The sequence below is a fragment of the Leuciscus leuciscus genome (assembly GCF_965113295.1).
Source record: "Leuciscus leuciscus genome assembly, chromosome: 6".
Classification (NCBI taxonomy): Eukaryota; Metazoa; Chordata; class Actinopteri; order Cypriniformes; family Leuciscidae; genus Leuciscus; species Leuciscus leuciscus.
The window spans coordinates 26,492,240-26,512,702 of record NC_138730.1 but is presented as its reverse complement, the minus strand read 5'-3'; the positions used below and the strand labels follow the sequence as shown (position 1 = coordinate 26,512,702).

Sequence of the window (20,463 nt, the reverse complement as noted above, 5' to 3'; positions counted from 1 at the left end):
TCTTTTTGCGCAGCATCTGAAATGCTGTTTTGATTGTTCTGAAATGCTTGAGCAAAGTCTGTCATCAGTAATAATTACCTTCCAGAACGATCTTACATGACTGTATTCCCAAACAGCAGGCATCTTCCCTAGAAATGTGTTCATTGCGTTTCATCTGCGCTCTCTATTATATGTGAAAATGATTATATACAGTAGCTTCTCCTATGCTTCCTAGTGATATTTAAAGGCAGTTTATCAGGAAGTGATGATTTTTTTTTCTCTCCGACTCACTGGATGGATACGCTGCTTTATTCTCAAGTAATGCGTTATTCCCATTTTGCAACTTTGGATGGAAACATAGTACTGACGATGCACAATCATGAACTGAAGAAACAGAGGGTTAAATACACGAGGCTTGATAATTAATGGAACAGGGGACAGGTGTGAACTAATCAGAAACCATGACAACTACAGGCAAAACAGTGACAAAGAAAACCATGGCTGCATCCGAAAGCTTAAATACCTTCGAAGGATGCATTCCAAGGTAGGAAGGCATCAAGGCACGTTCAAATCCAAAGTTAATTTTACTTCCTGTCTCCTGAGATGCCTTCATCTGACTGATTTTTGAAGGCAGAATATCCCAGAATATCCTTTGCTGCCTTTTGATATCCCACAATCCTATACGTTCCATTCGGTGACTGTTGAGCTACAAAAAGAAAGATGGCGTCTGAACTTTGCGGTTGCTGGTCAGTTTGTGTGTAAATGTACATTTTTGACCAAAGAAATGACTACTTTAGTAATTAAATATTTGTTTAGTTCTCACCAAAGTTCTCTCTATTTTGATGATTATCAAACTGTTACGCTGCCAAAATCGTGAGGTGCCTTAATACGCAAACACTGTCTACAGAGTCATTGCTTATAAGAACAGCATTTATTTCAAATTTAAATGGTTTGTACAATTATAAATGTTTTACTCTCACTTTTGATCAGTTTAATACATCCTTGCTGAATAAATGTATTCATTTCTTTTAGAAAAAAATATATTACTGGTCAAAAACACATTTGAACGGTACTTTATTATTAATATTATTATTATTTTAAAGCAGTGAAGCTGTTTTGTTTTATTTGTTATTATTTTGTTGTATTATTAATATGTGAAAACCTTTTTTCATCAAATTAAAGTCATGTGGTACAACATGCAGGACAAAAAAAACAACAACGTAAAACCGGAAATTATATCATAGAGAGGACCCCTGCATACCCATATGACAAGCCAAGGTTAGTTCAGGTTGTAAAATGTCATGGAATATGACCACTCTAGAAAATATAATGATATTTTTAAAAGAAGAATTTATAATTTGCAAATATTTGTTATTTTATATTTTCCTTCTTCATCAGTTCATTGTTCATAACTCATTGAATTAAGCATATGAATGACTAATTTATCCTTATCTCTTCTTCTGTGCCTCTTGCTTTATTATTTTATGTGACTCTCTTCATAGAAACCCTATGCATGTCAGCTCCCAGGATGCACCAAACGTTACACCGACCCCAGCTCGTTGCGCAAACACATCAAGGTCCACTCCACTAAATCCCTGCAGGCACAGGACAAGGTAATGGTTTCAAGTGTTTGTTTTTGTATCGGGAGACTCTTGTAACAAGCTCACCCTCACTCCATAACTTAATAACCTAAAAAAATTATGCGCACACACATCAAGTTAGATGAACTTGATTACCTGATAAATTATGTCACATTGTTTATTGCATTAACTTCATCTGTAATTGTCATCTCAGAGACCTTTGATGAAAATGCCTATTGTTTTATGGGCTGTTCCTGCTTTCCAAACAAAAGAGAATGAAGGAGATCTTTGTGTATTCCCATGGTTTTGGCATTCTAAACAAGAACACATGTGTTCCCGTAATACAGTTAATAAGCAGTGCAGTTCTATTCCTCAAGACGCCAGATGTGACATGCAAATAGCAAACATGCTCACCAGCTCCACTGAATGCTCAAATGAATCAACAACAGAAAGTTTTCTCAGCCTCAATAAGACTTTGCCACTCACAGTCAAGCTATAGATCCTTGCAAAAACGTTATGAGCGGTACTGCTCTACAAAGGCAAAATACGGGAAATGCGATACGTTGGAACAGTTAATTATTTTTTAACATTTTTTTTATTCGTTTTCACACTGATTTTCTTTTTGACTTTGCTTGAGCCAAATCCATGTCACAGGACAGATTCTAGTCTAAAGGCTTTATTCTGGTCATGACCTGATTTTGACATCTAGTGATTGTGTTTTAGATTGGGATATCAGTGCTTTATATGTTATAGATATGTTTTCTTTATCTTGACAGGTCCAGCTAGGCAATAAGGTGGAGCAGGAAGTTGTGGATGTGAGCCTTGGCTTGCAGCATCTCCATGGCTCTACTCCTTCAGTACACAGCCCAAACTACAGGTGTCCCACCTCCCTCACTAAGATTCATCAGGAAGGCTTTACTGGTAGGTGTGCTTGTGGGCAATGCTGCATTGGGCTTTTTGCTATGGAAGGCCTGAGAGACCAGCTTGTGCTGTATAACTGAAGAAAGCAAAGTGTGCCTGATAGAAATGACCAGCATGTTGTGTTTTAAATGCTGGTCCTGGCATCTTCTTGGCATCCTAACTAACCAGCTTCCACAGATCGGCACACATATTTTGTGGAAGGCCCACTGTTTTGTTTTTCTTTCTAGAAAAAGAGTCAAAAATATTTGAATTTGTAAATTCATAACAATTTGAGATGAATTTTATAGTTGTGTTTTATTGTATTTTTTGTACTATAATTCTCTGACAATTATTTGTCCAAAATGCTCAGTTCGAGCATTGCTTTGAAACACAGAACCATAAACTGTAGTTCTGAATATTAGAATTCTGAATTTTCAGTTCAGAAAATTTGAAGCTATATTGTATCAATGTACAGCAAATTTCACACAAAAAAAAAATCTAAATACAAAATTCTAATATTTTAAAACTAAATATAGTATAATAGTATAAAACTAAACATAATACCAGTCATTATTATTTAGACTAAAGTAAGATGCATGGGCGACTATAGGATTCATCTGACGGAATGTGACGGCAACATCTACTGTATCTCTAGATGCATTTTAAGTCTTTTTAAACCTGAAAACTGCTGAAAGCAACAAAATTGTCAAAGACACCATTTAGTGCATGTTTACATATGAAAACAAGTGATAAACAGCTCTGTTTGTTCTCCCGATTGTGTCTGTATTTTTAACTGACTGAGAAATGGCTTCAGATGATTCAGTGGGAGCGTGTTCCACATGAATGCAAATCGTTTAAGAACGTTTTTGCAAACACGTTTGGCCAATTCGCCCAAAAGAAAGAATCAACCCACAAGAATCACTACTTCACAAATGATTGGAAACGCTGGTTTAGTCGATAGAAATACGGGACATAATAACTGCTGAAATATTTGCACGGAAAACGTTTCTCAGGTCAGCACAGTGCGTACAGCCACACAGCTGCAGGCTCCACTGGTAAGACGTACTGTAAGATATACACTACTGTTCGAAAGTTTGGGTACAGTATGATTTTTATTTTTTATTATCAATGTTAAAAACAATTTTGCTGCTTAATATTTTTGTAGAAACAGCTATTTTTTTTCAGGAGTCTTTGATTAATAGAATTTATTATCTTTTAATCAATTTGATGCATCCTTGCTGAATACTAGTATTCAGTTCTTTAAAAGAAATCGTATTGACCTCACACTTTTGAAAGCTAGTGTAAAATAACCCAATAATGAGGGTAAAAGATGACATTGTGTAACCCTGCACACAAGCAGTCTGTATAATTCCAGCTGCTATCCATTTTTAACCAGCGCACAGAAAATAAGTTTATATGTGCATGCCATTTAGCATTATAGATGTCGAGTGGAGTATGTGCTCAGAGCAGCGTCCACTCCCTTCCTCATTTCCCTGTACCCATCATTTACACTACGTACTATTTCTGACATCAGCTGTTCCGACAAGCTCAAAAGGCCAGTGTTTGCGCAGTCACTGGGCTCACACCATGGGCAAACGGCCACCACACGCATGTCTCTCACACTCCAGGATCTTTTCCATTCCAGCTGTTTTTCCTTCAGATGCTTGAGACTGAGTCAAGAAGCTGTCAGACAGTGCAGGGCTCTTTTAGTCAACACCTGAAGTGAAAATCCATGAGGGCAATGCACACTAAATGCCTTAGACGACTTTTAAAAAGATGTGACGGGCAGACAGAAGCAACAGATATTTCAGTCGTCTAATTCTGCCTAATAAGAAAGAAGCAACTGTTTCGAATGAAGAATGACTGAAAGATGTTTAACATCAACAAGCCAAACTGACTACATTATTACATGATTTCTGACCTTGATCAACAAGCCAAACTGACTACATTATTACATGATTTCTGACCTTGATCAATCAGGAAGAATAAGTTAAATTAAACGTTAATGTTGTGACTTTCAGTTCCTCTTCGGTTCTTCAAATTTTAAACCACATGAATGTAATTAAAAATTAAAATTTTAGGTTTCTTCAACATTTTTGCCACTAAATCAGCAAGATTTTACCCAGTCTTACAACACATTATGTGATATGTATTTTACAGTACACATTTAAAGGGGTCCTATTATGCTTTTTCACTTTTTCAACTTTAGTTAGTGTGTAATGTTAATGTTTGAGCATAAAAAAGATCTGCAAGGTTACAAAGCTCAAAGTCCGCTCCAAAGGGAGATATTGTATTTAACAGAATACACTTTTCAAGAACTACAACGAACGGCTCGTTTGGACTACAATGCACTTTTTCTGGATCTTATGAAATCATAACGGAATATGCAAAAAAAGTGAACCGGCACTAGAGAAGATGGAGAGTGTTGTTGCTGTTTTTTACACCCCAGTAAAAGTTTGTCCAAAGGCTGACGAACTTATTGGTTAATTTATTTTTAACACTGTTTCTGAACAATATTAACTCAACATTTGTCTGTGCGCTGTACATTTTACGGAGAACAGCTTTCAGAAGAGAGTACAAGTCAGGGTATATGCACAAAAGCTTTTCCTGAAAGACATAGCCATTCCCATTTTGTCGGGACAATCTGTTGTTTATGGATCACAACTTGTAAGTCTTATTGTCTTATTGACATATCTTGTAATGTCTTATTATTTGTAGTTGTGTTTTCTATTAACAGTTAAAAATTTTTTTGTAGTTTTATGTAGTTGCTAAGCTATGATGTAAATTATGTATTGATGTAGTGTTTACTTTAGCTTTTGTAAGCTCTTGCTTTTGTAAGACTTCACCACCCCTTAGGAAAATTATCCATGATTTTGTGATTGATTACTGTTTGTATTACCATAGTTTTCCGACAAATATGAATAAATTGTGGATAACATAATATCTAAAAGAAAAAATACAAAAAAACGTACCACTCTGAAACGTCCTGTAAAATCCGTGCTTGCAAAGACCGTGCTTGAAATCCGTTCAGCACAATCCTCTTGTTCATTAATATTGTCCATTAAGCCCAGCTCCAAGTTGTCTCTGGTTAAGCGTCTTTAAAAAAGAAAAGAAAAAAATTCGTCTCTTGTCCTCACCAAGGCTGCATTTATTTGATCAAAAGTACAGTAAAAACAATAATATTGTGAAATATTATTACAATTTAAAATAACTGTTTTCTATTTTAATATATTTTAAAATATAATTTATTCCTGTGATGGCAAAGCTGAATTTTTTGTCTGATTTGTTGCTCAAGAAATATTTCTTCTCAGTGTAGTTTGAGTTCATATTGAAATCTGATTGTAAAAGACTTAATCAGTGTCTCCATTTGCTCTTAATTGCCTTGCTGTCTTGAAGTAAAGAGATCTCATTTGTGATTTTTCTTTTTTTTTTCCTTTCGTTCCTGTTGGTTTACAGCATACTCAGAGGAGGATGAATCGTGTAGCAGAGTCTTATCTGGAACCTCCAGTGTAACTCTGGAGCATCCCAGATTGGAGCACAGCAGCATCAGCCTTCACAACCATCTGCACAATAACAAGCTCAATCAGACGAGGTGAGGATCTTGATTCTTTTGTGACCAAAGTGATACCCATGTTTTTGAGTGCACTATTTTGCATTGTGATGATAGTGGACATTTCGGTGGCAAACATTAGTCGGCCACCCCAGGATGGCATCCTAGTAACGCCACTGCCTCAGAACATAGCATAAAATAAATTTTAGCAAACATAAAGCATGGAATCCAGTTTGCCTCTCTGACACATATGGGAACAGTTTTACTTGAGTCTAATTGGCTATTTGTCACTGACTGGAGGACTCCATCTGCAGTGCATATATGTGCGTCAACCACAGCAGTTAGCAACATGTGCTTATGATGTGAAACATTAAAAAAGCACAGCCGATGAGATGGGAGCAAATCCTCCCTGCCCTGAGAACGAAGACATTATGATGTGTGGCAACACGTTTCCTCAGTAGAAAAATATGATCATTATGCTTTCGCATGGGTCTTTTTTACAACACAGTTAACCCATGACCTGTTCTCTCAATATTACTGTTGCGCTGTCACGCAAATATGTGCCGATTATGAAGGGATTTGATCTTATCTGGATGTCTTGCATTAAGATCTTTATACAATCTTAAGCCATTTGGACAATTCAGAGATCATAGGGATTTTTTTTAGCAATTTTGGTCACTGTTGTGGTCACTATTGTGTCTTGTGTAAATTTTGGTTCTTAGAAAATGCTTTAATAATTATTCTTGTCATTTCATTTTTCTTTATTGTTGTTGTTAAAGAAGCATTTTGTTATGTTGTCGCTCACCACAAACAGGCAGTGTTTGTTTCTGAACGTTTGCTTATCCAGACGTGTCCGGAAAGGGAACACATGCCATGACTTGCTTTATGTAAACAACAATCACTCTTGAGGTGATGTGACAAAAACACTGTGCAACAAACTCTGTGTCTGTAAACAGGAAATGTGTTTTATCAAATAACAAAACATATCAGCAGAGCCTACACTTCCTGCACACTATTTGTTGCTAGCTAACGTACCATTGACTATGTGACAGAAACATTGAAGGCTTGGGTTTGTGATCCCAAAACAGAAAGCTCATTTTTCCCTAAATGGGTTTTACATGATATTAAACATTTTATAACTAAATCATCTTTTCTAACTCCCGTCATCAGAATCTGATCCCACTGCAAAATGTGTTTCGTTTGGCAAAAAATAAGCATTTAGGAGACGTTGCTTACTGAGTATTGTTGTTATTTCAAAACCATGTTATGAAATGTGAGATTTTGAGTGACTTGTGGTTGATTTTTGTGTGAATGTGGGTGTATGTTGATGGACTTTCTTTTAAAACGTAAGATTCTATAATTTAGAGTTCCTCTGGATATTTGGTCTTTCATCGGTTATTAGCCATTAGATCTTCCTGCCAAACAGATCATTCAGTTTGATTTATGTTTGCATTAAAATATATGGGTAGTTGAAATACTCTGAAGATGCCATGTCCAGCAGATTGACCAGCTTTACTTAATCTAAAACTATTTGAGCATTTTCCACATGATTTTATCATTTAAATGCATGCTGTTTTATAAACTCATATTAAAGGACTTTTTGTACTTTTTAAAAATGCATACATCACTTCACACCACCATTTACTAAAAAAGTTGGTAATAAAGTGATTACAATTGTGGAAAAACTTTCACAGCTTCTAAAACACACACTTTTCCTTTATATAATACCATCGAAAAGTTTAGGGTCAGTAAGATTTTTATTTTATTTTAAGAAAGATACTTTTCTTATTTTAAGAAAGATGCATAAAAGATGCATTAAATTGCTCAAAAGCAGCAGTAATTACATTGTTACAAAAGATTTAAATTCCAAATAAATGCTGTTCTCTTGAACTTTCAATTTCTAAAAAAAATCCTGAATTATGTTATAACAGTTTCCACAAAATATTAAGCAGCACAACTGTTTTCAATATTGATAATGATAAGAAATGTTTCTTAAGCAGTAAACTGGTATATATAATATGTAACACATATGGCATATTAGGATCATGTGACACTGAAAACTGGAGTGATGGCTGCTGAAAATTCATCTTTGCTATAACAGGAATAAATGATTATTCAAACACAATATTTCACAATATTAATGTTTTTACTTTATTTCTAATCAAATAAATCTAGTCTTGGTGCTTTTAGAGATAATTTAGTCGTCAGAGCAATGTTTGATAATAGTAATAACTTTTCTTCCACCTGTATGTTTAAAAGGAGGACTATTGGATCCATAAAATATTTTCCAAGATGAAAGTTCCTGCCCTGTAAAGTTGAGTTATTTCATTAACTTATTGAATGACCTCCTCAAACATGACAGGATACGTTACCTAAAAGTCTTTAAACAGGTCTTTCACTTCAGTGTGCTTGCTGAATGTAACGCACTGTCAACTATGAGGAGGATCAATGTGATTGGTAAATTGGGATTTTTAAACGCTGCATGAAAGATTCCTCTCATTCCAGCCTAAGGGTGCGTACGGGCAGCTGGCTGTGATTAATGCATATAGAGAGGCTTGCTGTAAAAAATATAGAGAGTGGAACTGTTTTCTGAGTTTTGTGCTGACAGCCGCTCTATTGGGACTCGGCCCTCTGCTCCACACACATGAGCAGCGCTGCAGCGCAACGCCCTCCCCCTCCAAACACACACAGAGCACTTATCTTCCTCTTATACTCTGTGATAGGACACAGCACCACAAACCAGTAACATGATGGATGGATGGATGGATGGATGGATGGATGGATGGACGTCTCATATTCTGTGTTCATTTGACCAAACCCTTTGAGCTGACAAGTTTTTAAAATCCAAGTATAAGTTTAAGTTAGATACAATTTAGTTTCTAATATAGTGGTGGGTAAATTGAAGTTACATTCAGAACAGTAAAATGTATATTCAGGAACATCCAGCCCAAATATTTGTGTACTAAAACAATCAAACTGAATGGAAATTTATTTTCCCTGAACTTTTTCCGTTTTTTTTTTTTTTTTTTGACTTGTGGACCTGTACACACAACATTGTCAAAAACATTAAATAAATTAGAGCTGTAAATAATAATGAATATTATTAAATTAATAAAATTGAAAAAATGAAATGTAATAACCTAAAATATTTTTTTATAACAAAATAAAGATTACAAGATTACAAAATAAAAATGATTATTCAGTTGTGGTCAGAATTATTGGCACCCCTGGTAAATATGATCTGTCGTGGAAATTACTTTCATGACTTTAAATAATAATTGGAAGACAGCTGGAAATTTCAAAAGTTATAAAAGATCTTTTATTTCTTGCAAGAAAGGCTGTTCACCCATCAGTCAGAGTCTGATAAGAGAAGCGCGCCGACTTCTCCTTTTTGCCCAGCTTATATACAGAAAACCTATCACACTTATTCTAACACCCCTTTATGCGCACACACTTACACACATATGTCATTAAAAACAATTGAGTATATCTTTTCCAATGCAACACCTTTGCTCTTAGTGCAAGCGAGCTTATCTGTATTTAGAAAGAACAAACTGTCCTTTCTGTGAATATCATTTTGACCTTGTTCTTCAGCAGTAAGGAAGAAGATGATATGCAACTTGCAGTTTCTTTAACACCATGTATGGTATTAGCTGGCTAGAATAAAAATTTCCATTACAGATCAAAGATGGCTGTAAAATGTAGAAAATAAATCTGAATGGTTTATACTTTTGATCTTTTTTTTTTTTTTAAATGCACAAAAATCTAACCTTTCATTGAAGTAAAATTGAAAATGGGGGGAAAATCACATTATGAAATAAATGTTTTTCTCCAAAAACATGTTGGCCACAATTATTAGCACCCCTAGATTTTTTTTTTTTTTTTTTGTAAAATAACTAAGAAGTATATTCCCATTAATGTTTACTTTTGTTTAGCACACCAGGGTGACTAGGAACATGAAATTGTCTAACTAGACTTCTTTTTTCGCAGGAATATAAATATGAGGGAACACAAATATAAACATAAATATGAGGAACCCTTAATCATCCATCACAATGAGTAAAAAAATTAAGTAGTTCCAATCAACTAAAGACATTACGAATCTGCCTGGAAGAGGACGTGTGTCTAAATTGTCTTAATGCACGGTGAGGAGGATGGTTTGAGTGAGATTACTTGAGTCTTGGGGGTCAGAAAACCTAAAAATATATACAAACAACCCCTACATCACTACGTTGTTGGGAGGGTTTCAAGAAAAATCCTCCTCACTCATCCAAAAATAAATTCCAGCATATTCAGTTGTCAGACATGGCTGGAACTTCAAAAGGGACCAGATTCTAATTCAATGGTCAGATGAAAAAAAAAAAGAGCAGCTTTTTGGCTGCAAACCCACCAGATGCGTTTGGTGCAAACAGGGATACAAAGTACCCCATGCCCACGGTTAAATATACTGCTGGATCTTTAATGTTATGGGCCTATTTAAAAAAAATAAAATAAAAAATTCTTGAGGTCCTGGACATCTTGTTCAGACACTTGGTATCGTGGATTCTAGCAAATACCAACAGATAAAAAAATTAAAACCTTACGGCCTCTGCTAGAAATTTTATAATGGGCCGTGGTTGGATCTTCCATCAGTGCAATGTTCCAAAACAAATATCAAAATCAACACAAAAAATATGTCACTGAGCACAAAATGAAGCTTCTGCCATGACTACCCAAGTTCCCTGACCTGAAAATGAGTGGGGTGAACTGAAGAGAAGAAGGACCAACATGGAGCTGGGGATTCTGTATAGAGGAATGGTCTCTGGTCTCTTGTTGTTCTCCAAACTCAGCTCATCTGTTTATGACTGGTTAGTTGACACTGGGGTGTAGCTCTATTTATGCTGATGTGAGTTATATTGACAAAAGAATCTTGTTGATGAATAACACTGAAGATCTTCCAAAAGATGCTCGGGCCGAACGCCCTCTGGCCTCTCTGCAAGGGACCACATAATTTAAATGATGCTTCTTTGCAGGCTAGCTGTGAGTCCCTCTGAGATAAAGCCTATGGCTCTCAAGAGGAATGAGTTCGAAATAGAAACATTCTTTCATCGGTTACTGAACTCTAGCTGGATTCATGTATTAGACGTGCTCATTCCTCTTAGTTAGTACTGCATGTCAACTAATTGTTTTTATGCATCATGACAATCTTTTTTTCTTTTTCTTTTTTTTAAGCAGTTCTTGGCAGAATTTGACATGCACTTGAATGAATGTAACATTGATAACAATAAGATAAATCCATTGTATTTTATTCTTAATGCATTTTTTATTCTTGATACACTATATTTGATCTATAAAGAATAATGATTAAATTCATGCAACAATGAATCATGGGACTTGAAATTTAATAGAAGTTAAGCATGCATGAATTTAAAAGCAACTGCTGTGTCCTTTCAGACTTTCTCCACTGGTTTGTGGAATCAACCTGGTCAGTGGTACCAGTGAGCTCCAGTTGGTCTCTGAGAAACACAGCTCCTTCCTAAACCCACATCAGAAACTCAACCAGATGTTTAATGAAGTACCAATAAATCAGCACGGTAAGAAAGCTATTCTGTATTACCTTCATTAATGCTAAAAATTGGTGAAAGGCATTCTTCACTCTGCTGGTTTTTATAGTCTCGATATTTCCGCAAACTGACAACTTGTTGGCACCAATGCTGGAATATGCATTAACTTTACAAAACGCAGCAGCGTTAGTCAGCAAAGTAAGTCTGGGACAAAAACCTCGTTTCAACTGATTTTTACAGCCTGTTTCAGGAAGGCCTTCATTTACGGGAACACAGAGCATTTCATGAAGAGGTTCATTGTTGCTGTTTAAGATTTATAGTTGGATTTACTCGTTTCCTATTGTCTACGTGGTTAGTTTATAATAACAAGTGGCAATGATTAAAATCTGGCTCTGTTAAATCAGTGTTCAACGACAGCTCAAAAACCGCTAAATTAGATAATTTAATCGGATCCATGTGCATGTTGACTTGGCTGGAAAGATGATTAGACCCCCTTTGTAAACAAAATGTGAGTTTTTAGGATGCTTCATAAATCCTTTAAATATTGAGGTGATTTAATTTAAAAACGATGTTTGTCCTTTTTTATTGGTGGAATATCAACTTGTAGAAAATGTAAATACAATGTATTTAGCTAATTCTGTACTTTCTGTGTCTTTGTCTAGTTTTTCAGGCCACTTTTAATCGTGTTGACCAGATTTCCAGTAATGAAAGAGATGGTCTGCATAATTTTGACCAAAATGGATTTCCTTTTACTTGTATAAACTCCTCTGGTAAGTGTCAGTTTATGTCAGTCAGCTCCTAACCTTCATCTCTGGTTCAGTTCTTCAAACCTCCCTCTTTGTTGACAGGATACGGCCTAACTCAGGACATACGGTAGGTGAGTGGGAATCGGCCCTGCTCGCTGTCCTGCTCCGGTCGGGATCTATATGAACACTGCCACGGACAGATTTGCTCTCTATAGACTGAGACACACATTTGACCCATAGACTGTGATTTGACCCACTGCACCTGAGAGCAGCAGCGTAGGAACGAGGAAAGCATGGGCTTTGAGGAAGTGGAGCAACATCCACTGAGAGATTCCTTGAGCATTGAGTCAGAGAAAAGAGAAACTCCTTGGCTTGGGCACTGGTGGTGATGATGATGATGATGATGATGATGATGATGATGATGCAGCCTTATGCTTTGATGCTGAGCAGACACTGTAATTTTCTGAGTGTGAACAGAGAATGTTAAGAGATATGCCGTTTACATTGAGATGGTAACATGACACATTCTTTCTATAATGTTTTGCTGTATTTTCAAACATTAGTTTCATGTGTGATGCCTGTATCACATAATATGGGTGTATTATTTTGCCTTTTTCAAATAAATGACAGAAAAAAATCTGTCTATCTATCTGTCTGTCTGTCGTGCCACCTGTCTATCGTTCTGTCTGTCCATCTATATATCAATCTATCCGGATCGTTTCAGGCGTTTGAAATGCTCGTCCGCAGGCTAACAGAAGGAGAATGCTTCCATCTTGTGGTTAACTCGAATAATAACTCCTAAAAGGTTCGTCCTCCTTTTACTCGCACTGTAGGCTAGTTTAACTTTCAGCTAATAAAAAGTGGTCCAGGTTTCTGAAATGAAAACCTCCAAGTCACTTCCTAGTTCATTGGTCCAAAAAGATCTCAATGAAATCTCATTTATTAGGCTATAATGAATATTATGATAATATGCGTTGCGACGGCGGAACGTTGGCGAACGTTTAAAATTGTGTGCAAATCATGTTCAGGCCCTTTTATGTAATAGGCCTAACGTTACATGTATACAAATAATATTAGGCTACTTATTATTACTTACAAATAATATTAATTATTACTTAATATTACTTGCTTAATTTAACATGAGTAGTTATAATGTGACTACATTGAAACCGATAGTTTTGTCTCTTCTTTAATTATTGATGATAATAGTGATTGCTCATCGATCATGTCTCGTCGTAAGTTCTTCATGGCTAAAGTATTGGAGCCAGTGGAGCGCGTCAGCGCAACCATGTAATCAGTGTATATTGCCCTCTGTTGGTGAAAATAATCACTACACGACTGCTCTGGCAACCAGCAGTCTCTGTTGGTCGGGTTTTTGCAGTGTATTTTCGGGTTGTTTTGAACGTGCTGTAAAACGGGGGCATTTTCGGGGACAGCTCTTCGTCGGAGACAGAACTCCAAAAACCGGGTCTGTCCGGAAAACAAAACAGACTGGTCTGATCAGCCTAGCTCTTAAGCAACTCTGGGTATTTATATTATTCTTATATTATCGTAAGTTGATTCTAAAGTTCAGCTCTTGGTAGGACATTTTATATAAAATAATCAATATAAAGTATTCTAGCATTCTGATTTTACAGAAAGAGCGCGAGCAGCGTGTTGTTGCTATGGTTACCACATCAGGCGAACGCCGCGCTTCTTAGCACACTCTTTTATGGTTTGTGGACTTTTACCCAACTCTTGTGGTTACTAAAACGTTGTTTGAAAATGCTCTTGAAACGAATATAGTTTCATGTAAAAGGAATAACGTTAGGCCTTTTTAAGAGCCCCCTCCAAACACCCCACAAACTCAGACCCACATGAAGCAAATGAGGGAAGTCTGCCCTGCCAGGTAACGTTACGTTTCCCTCTCGCTGTGTTCACTCACTCACTCACTCACTCACTCACTCACACACACACTTTCCTCCGCATCACACACACAGGAAGCAGAATTTCCACATTCCAGCCGGTGTTGTGTGGATCAGGACACACCCAGCGCTCGCACACACACACTGTACAGTAGAGACGCGATGGGACACACTGCTGCTCTAGCGCTCATCTGAATGAACGACAGTTATACCAACAGCTCTCAATCATGACAAGTGAAGGTAAGCGTCACTTTAACGCTTCACCGTTGCTCTGTTACTATTGCACGCATATATTTGCCCGAGTGGATTTTAGTAAATTAGAATTGCTCCGGGAATATACAGCGGTGGACATAGAGAGGTTGGTTTGTGTTCATTAAAATAAGTCAATTTATTAATTAGAAACGTCCTATGTTGACCGTTTCTGCTTTGCGGACATACTTTTATTGTGTTTTGTAATGACTTGTTGCTGTTTTATCAGTGTTAACCAGACTGACACACATTGTGAAGCTGCGCTTGAGTAAAAGATCCGCTATCTGAGAGGAAAGTGCTGGACTGGGTGTAACAGCGCGCATTGTTCTGCCATGAGATCATGTAGGATAGGTAGGAATAGATATATATCGCTTTAATGCATTCGTTCACTCATTAGGAAGAAAACTTTTAGCATGCATGTCATAATAGTTGGAACAAACCTTGCGCTCCAAGTACCTTTAACCTCACAGAATTGATCTCCCTTGTACAATATTGATAACTCAATCAGTCACAATAACTGTCATAATTTTTAAGAAAAGCAGTCGATGTTTCTTTATTATAGGCTGTCTTCTTAAATAGTTATATTTCCAAGTGAGCTCATATTTTGAGGACTAGCCCAGTTACATCCACTAGGCTAATATATGAAATAACAGGGAAACACAAAGACCGGATTTGTTTTAACATTTAGTTTAAAAAAAAGGTTATTTCTAGAAGGATCTAGTTGTTTGTTTGCGTGTGTGTTTGGGACAGGTAACTACATTGAGAACCACCACAAGACAGACAGGTTTCTGTGATGGTCCGGTTTAGGCTTACAGGATAGATAATATCATTAGCTCAGTATAAAACAATAGTCAATGGAAAGTCTCGACCATGATAGGAAAACAAACCTGTGTGCATGTAAGAGAGAGATTAGCACTTATCTGATGCTTAGATCAAAATTGAAGTGATTTTTTGTTAGTTTGCTGAACTTAAGCCAAGGAGATTGTTTCTCTCCAATGGTATTAAGAGCTTAAAATAAAATAAAAATTAGAGCACATTATAAAGGACTTAATGTGGGTTTGGACATCTTATATTAAATCTGCAAATCTTTAAATTGTGGTACTCTATATTACCATTACTTCATTATAAGATTTACTCGTATTAGTTGATTTTCTGTATTAAATACATCTAGATTTATGATGTTTGTCACTTGTGCGTGCATGCCTTATAATTTCAGTGAGACAGAAAATCCAGGGCTGGTGTTGTGTAAGCAAATATCTGTTGATGATTCTCTAAACTAAATTGAGTGTTTCAGCAGTAGTGAATGCAGGGCTGGATTGGCCTGGTTCCTCAGCCCTCGTTCCTGATGTGGATAGTCTGTGTTGTCAGGGGGTTTGCACATTCCACTTCCATTGTTTACATCAGGAAAGTCTGATGCCAGGCCTATACTTGTGAGGGAACAAAAACATGTACAGCAGGGGAAAAGATACTGGAGTAAAGTTTTCTTAAAGATAAGATTCTGAAACTACTCATGAAAACATTTACTAATAAAAAAAATAGTAAAAAAAACTAAAAGCATGGTTTCACTAATAAAAGAAAAACTTTTGCATTAATTCTTTAGGATATATTGTTACATGCAGTGATCGCTGTCGATAATCAGTGTAAGCATTTATGATTGTTTCACTTCTGTGTAATGAACGTGAAAACTAAAGTACTTATTGTCTTGCACCTCAGTCAACAAAGGATATGTGTGTGATATATTTGTTTAGTTCCCAACCAACCGTGAGCTGCATGGTAGCCAGATAAGATGTTTCTCCGTGAAGCGTGGACTCGTGATCCCAGACTCACCTCATCACCATGCCAACTCCCACACTAATGACAACAGTGCCGAAGCCCTGAGTGTTGCCATGCACATGGGATCTTTACCTCTCTGCTCAAACTGAGCAAGCAGATCCCTGGAGGTCAAGCTAGAACATAACAGAAAGAGAGAATTGGCCTGCATGTTATATTTCACTCTGAAGATGTAGAGTCAGAGAGCATCTAGAAATAATGAAAAAAAATGTATTCAATTTAACATGTTAAAGGTTGGGTTAAGTGGGTAAGTGCCAGAATTCTTCGAAACGAATTGTTGTTGCTCCAGGATTTTAAATAGTACAGAATGAAAAAAATATAATGTCAAATGAGTAAAATTAATTAGGCCTAATTAAATATGATACCATGCATAATAGTATGATTAAATCATCCTGTTAGTTCAGTATTTCGTGAGCATTTGTACATCTCTAAAAGTATGTTTTAGATGCAGTCAATAGATTAATGTATAGGAGTGTCTGGGAAATATCTTTGGAAACCATCATTATTTTTGTCATTCCATTTGGTGCCACACATGGGATAGAAATTCACTGTTTAAATATTATAAGTCTGATATTTTGTCTAATCCTTGTTTGTTTTACTTTTTGTAGGGCTTGTGTTTTTCTGCGGGTTGGGGATTCTCCAAATGCTGTGTGTGACTGAAGGAAGCACTGGGAGATGTGTGTGTCCGTCGGCCAGCATTTTGTCTGACTTTCCATCTAAGGTACCCAATGACACATGCTGCTTGAACTACTCAGGATCCACATTCAACCAGGTGTCTTGGCCGGCTTTTTTGTCACATACACACCTGCAGGTTTTGGACCTGACTAACTGTAATATCAGTCACATTGATCACCGTGAGGTCGGTGATGCTGTCAGTTCACTGAGAGAGCTGCATCTCAGCCAGAACAGACTGACATCTCTCCCAGCCGACTTCCTCGCTAAAGCTTATAGTTTGGAAGTGCTGGATTTGGGAGTGAATCATCTGAAGGATCTGCCCGAGCGATTTCTGCAGAACTCGGACAAACTGCGGGTGCTGATCCTGGGATGGAACCAGCTGAGCGCTCTGCCTCATTCAGCACTTAAGCCTTCGCTACAGCATCTGGAGCTCGTTGGAAACCCCTGGGACTGTACATGCTCGCTGTGGAAGGGGCTTCAAGGTGGTCTGCATGACAACTCCAGCAGCCTTCAGGACCTCGTAGGTAATCTGACCTGTGCCTCTCCTCAAAATCTTGCAGGGCAGACGCTTTGGTCTTTGCAGACCAGTGACGTGTGTCATTTGCCCAACCTGACCCCTCTCTTCATCCTGCTTCCCTTGCTCCTCCTCCTCAGCTTGGTGCTGTGCTGGTGCTGTGGCAGAAAGAAGAAGAAGAAAGAGACCGCCTCATTCAGCCCAACTCGCAAAAGGGCCAACAACTCCCATTGCAACGGACGGTGGCCACATGCCAAACTGCCCACTGAGGAGTCAGCAGTGTCTGTCGACAGAGGAAAGGAGGTCATACTGAGGAACCAGCTAATGCTTCAGCCCTCCACCCTGTTAGACAGCACTCGGGATATTTATGAAGAGGTGGAGGTCAAACTGGGCTCTGTGGACTCGCTGGCTCCTCCGCCGTCCACTTGCTCCACAGAAGGGACCGCGGGAAAGCAGGACCTGGACACGGTGAGTGTGAGCGAGGTGATGAAGGACTCGGCCGATCGGGAGAAGGCGTACTTGACCCAGTCCACTGAATACTACAGCCTGGTTCCTGGGATTGAAATCGAAGACTCCGATCATGGAGAGTATGAAAGTGTGGACCTCTCGTGACATTACTGGAAATGCTGCATTTGGTTGATTTACTCAGAGATCATATTAAGTACACTGGAGTTTTGTGTCTATGAATTGAATTGGATCTCTGGTCATTACGTTGTTCATGATGTTGGTGATAAAGGAAGTCACTGCACCAGTGCGAAGCCATTACTTTTGCATACAACGAGAATGAATTACTGTACTGAGAAAGTGTCAAGCGATGCTGTTTGCAGACTCAATCAGTCTGTTGTCAAGATAAGCTATCATATAGCTGTCGCCTGGATATTTTCATTATATTGAGATTTTGATATCTTCGTCTTCTACTGTAATTTAGATGGGAAGTTTTTTTTTATTATTGTAATATTACTGTTTCAAATTCAGTTACAGTGTTTAGTGTCAATGTACGATGGATTTGGTGTCACATATAATTTATATATCATATTATGAAGAGGAACAAGAGAACATTAGACAGAACCACAGTCCAGCCTCTGGTCCTTATCATAAGCAACCAAATCTGCTATAGTAACTATAAATGAAAACAATGCTTTGCTAAAATTTGATGTATGGACCAACATTTCTCTCCTACACAGAAATATAGAGGGTTACTGTTTTTGTAACTATATATGTTAAAAACAGTGACCATTTATTCAATAGTATCTAGCCTGTATCCGGCCACAGCTGATCTAATCATTATTTTTGGCCTTGTTAATAATTAATTTACTCTTAGCGAGTTAAAAATGTGCATAATACTGGTCAAATGAAGTGGCTTTCAGATAATGTCTGGCTGACTCAGCGAGTAACATTTAACATAAGCAGATTTCAGTGCAAAGACTAAATAAAGCAAAAGAGGTCGAGTAAATACACCATACAGAACACATAACACAACTTTTATCTATAAAATGACACTTTTTTTTGTCTCATGTCCATTTTTTTTGTTAACTAAAACTATTAAATTTTTTTTATAGTTTTCGTTAATTAAAATAAAGCTGAAATTAAATCAAATATAAATATCAGGTGAAAAACTTACACTGAAACCAAAATTTGAAATTTGATGGAATTTTACTATACAATTGAATTATTATTTTTTGTTTTGTTTGTGTGTAGTAATGAATACTGTAATACTATATTAAAAAACAATATTAAAATACTTCCAATCTCACTATATTTACAAAATGACAGAACAAAATCTCTAACATGAGTGATGGGAAAACAACAGATGTTTTGACATGCAAAAAAAACAAAACAGTTTTTCTAATCTTGGGTACATGAGTTACACTGGATATATGTCATTCTGTATGCTTTTAATATAAGAGCTTGTAGCATTAACAAAGAATCCTGAAAATAATAAATTATATTTCATTCTTGGCTTCGAATAAATGCTTTTTCACATAATTGTTGTTCTGATGTTTTTGAGACGTTTTCAGTGTTATTTAATTGGAGTATCGATATCATTGGCTGTTTAACTGAAATTGTAAAAACATTTTTTAAGTGAAATTTGTTCATTTTACTGAGTCCTAAGGGAGCAAGTAGGAAATGAATACAGCCCTTCCAGAGTCTCACACTGACCTTCACAAGATGCCATTTATCTGCTTCTGTGTCCCCATAATGATTCAGCCCATTCATTAGTGGCTGAAATCACTCAACAGTAATAAAAAGCTAGCTCTGATTTCCTCCTGTGTGGGAGTTTGTAATTATAGCATTGGGTTACTCAGTCCCAGTAAAACCTGCAACGCTCTAATGGCATCTATACCTGCCCTGCTGCATTTTGTGTGAATCTCTATTTTGAAACACTCAAGATTATACCTCTGAGAACAAAAACTTGTTCTTTTTTTTTTAGAAGCATTATTTTATTTAAACCATCATTGCAATTATGACCATACCATAATACAATTTATAATTGCTTAGCAAACTATTTTTAATAGTGTTACAAAGACAGTTAATTTAGTTGTTACTGAAAGGGTCATATTTTACACACAAAGAAAGAAAGAAAGAAAGAAAGAAAGAAAGAAAGAAAGAAAGAAAGAAAGAAAGATGCCTCTTCAAAATAGATGTTTGTTTGAATAATGAAAATGCATGTAATGTTCTTTTAAGAGCAAACATTTTTCATCAATTAGCCTACTTTTTTTTTTTTACTAATTCAGGGACAGTTACCATTTAAAAAGGAATTGAATGTTTGACTACTGTCTTGATGTATCTATTTTACATTTAAAGGAACTAAAAGGAACGTTTATCATGATTCTTCTCGCCTAAAAGGGATACTCCACTTTTTTGGGAAGTAGGCTCATTTTACAACTCTCCCAGAGTTAAACAGTTGAGTCTTACCGTTTTCGAATCCATTCAGCTGATCTCCGGGTCTGGTGGTACCACTTTTAGCATAGCTTAGCATAGATCATTGAATC

At 36.8% G+C, this 20,463-nt stretch overlaps 2 protein-coding genes across 6 annotated transcripts in view; both read left to right on the top strand.

Annotated features, from left to right (window-relative positions):
• Positions 1-12,937, top strand: part of glis1a (GLIS family zinc finger 1a) — a 33,827-nt gene extending 20,890 nt beyond the window's left edge. Inside the window, exons 5-10 of the mRNA XM_082172005.1 lie at positions 1,482-1,592; positions 2,336-2,480; positions 5,916-6,051; positions 11,443-11,582; positions 12,215-12,322; positions 12,401-12,937. Of these exons, the coding sequence (XP_082028131.1) occupies positions 1,482-1,592; positions 2,336-2,480; positions 5,916-6,051; positions 11,443-11,582; positions 12,215-12,322; positions 12,401-12,429 (669 nt within the window). The 3' untranslated portion in view covers positions 12,430-12,937. The remainder of the gene's footprint in view (positions 1-1,481; positions 1,593-2,335; positions 2,481-5,915; positions 6,052-11,442; positions 11,583-12,214; positions 12,323-12,400) is intronic.
• A 717-nt stretch (positions 12,938-13,654) lies between these two features.
• LOC309500389 (uncharacterized protein) lies at positions 13,655-19,456 on the top strand. 5 transcript variants are annotated; one of them, XM_082172018.1, is made up of 4 exons: positions 13,655-13,824; positions 14,278-14,442; positions 16,200-16,528; positions 16,890-19,456. In XM_082172018.1, the coding sequence occupies exon 4, from the start codon at positions 16,925-16,927 to the stop codon at positions 18,080-18,082; it is 1,158 nt and encodes a 385-aa protein (XP_082028144.1). In that variant the 5' UTR covers positions 13,655-13,824; positions 14,278-14,442; positions 16,200-16,528; positions 16,890-16,924; the 3' UTR covers positions 18,083-19,456. The 5 variants fall into 5 exon arrangements, with proteins under 5 accessions (XP_082028144.1, XP_082028146.1, XP_082028143.1 ...); XM_082172017.1 differs by lacking the exon at positions 16,200-16,528 and having other exon boundaries at positions 13,656-13,824; XM_082172020.1 differs by lacking the exons at positions 14,278-14,442; positions 16,200-16,528.
• Positions 19,457-20,463: the final 1,007 nt, after the last annotated feature.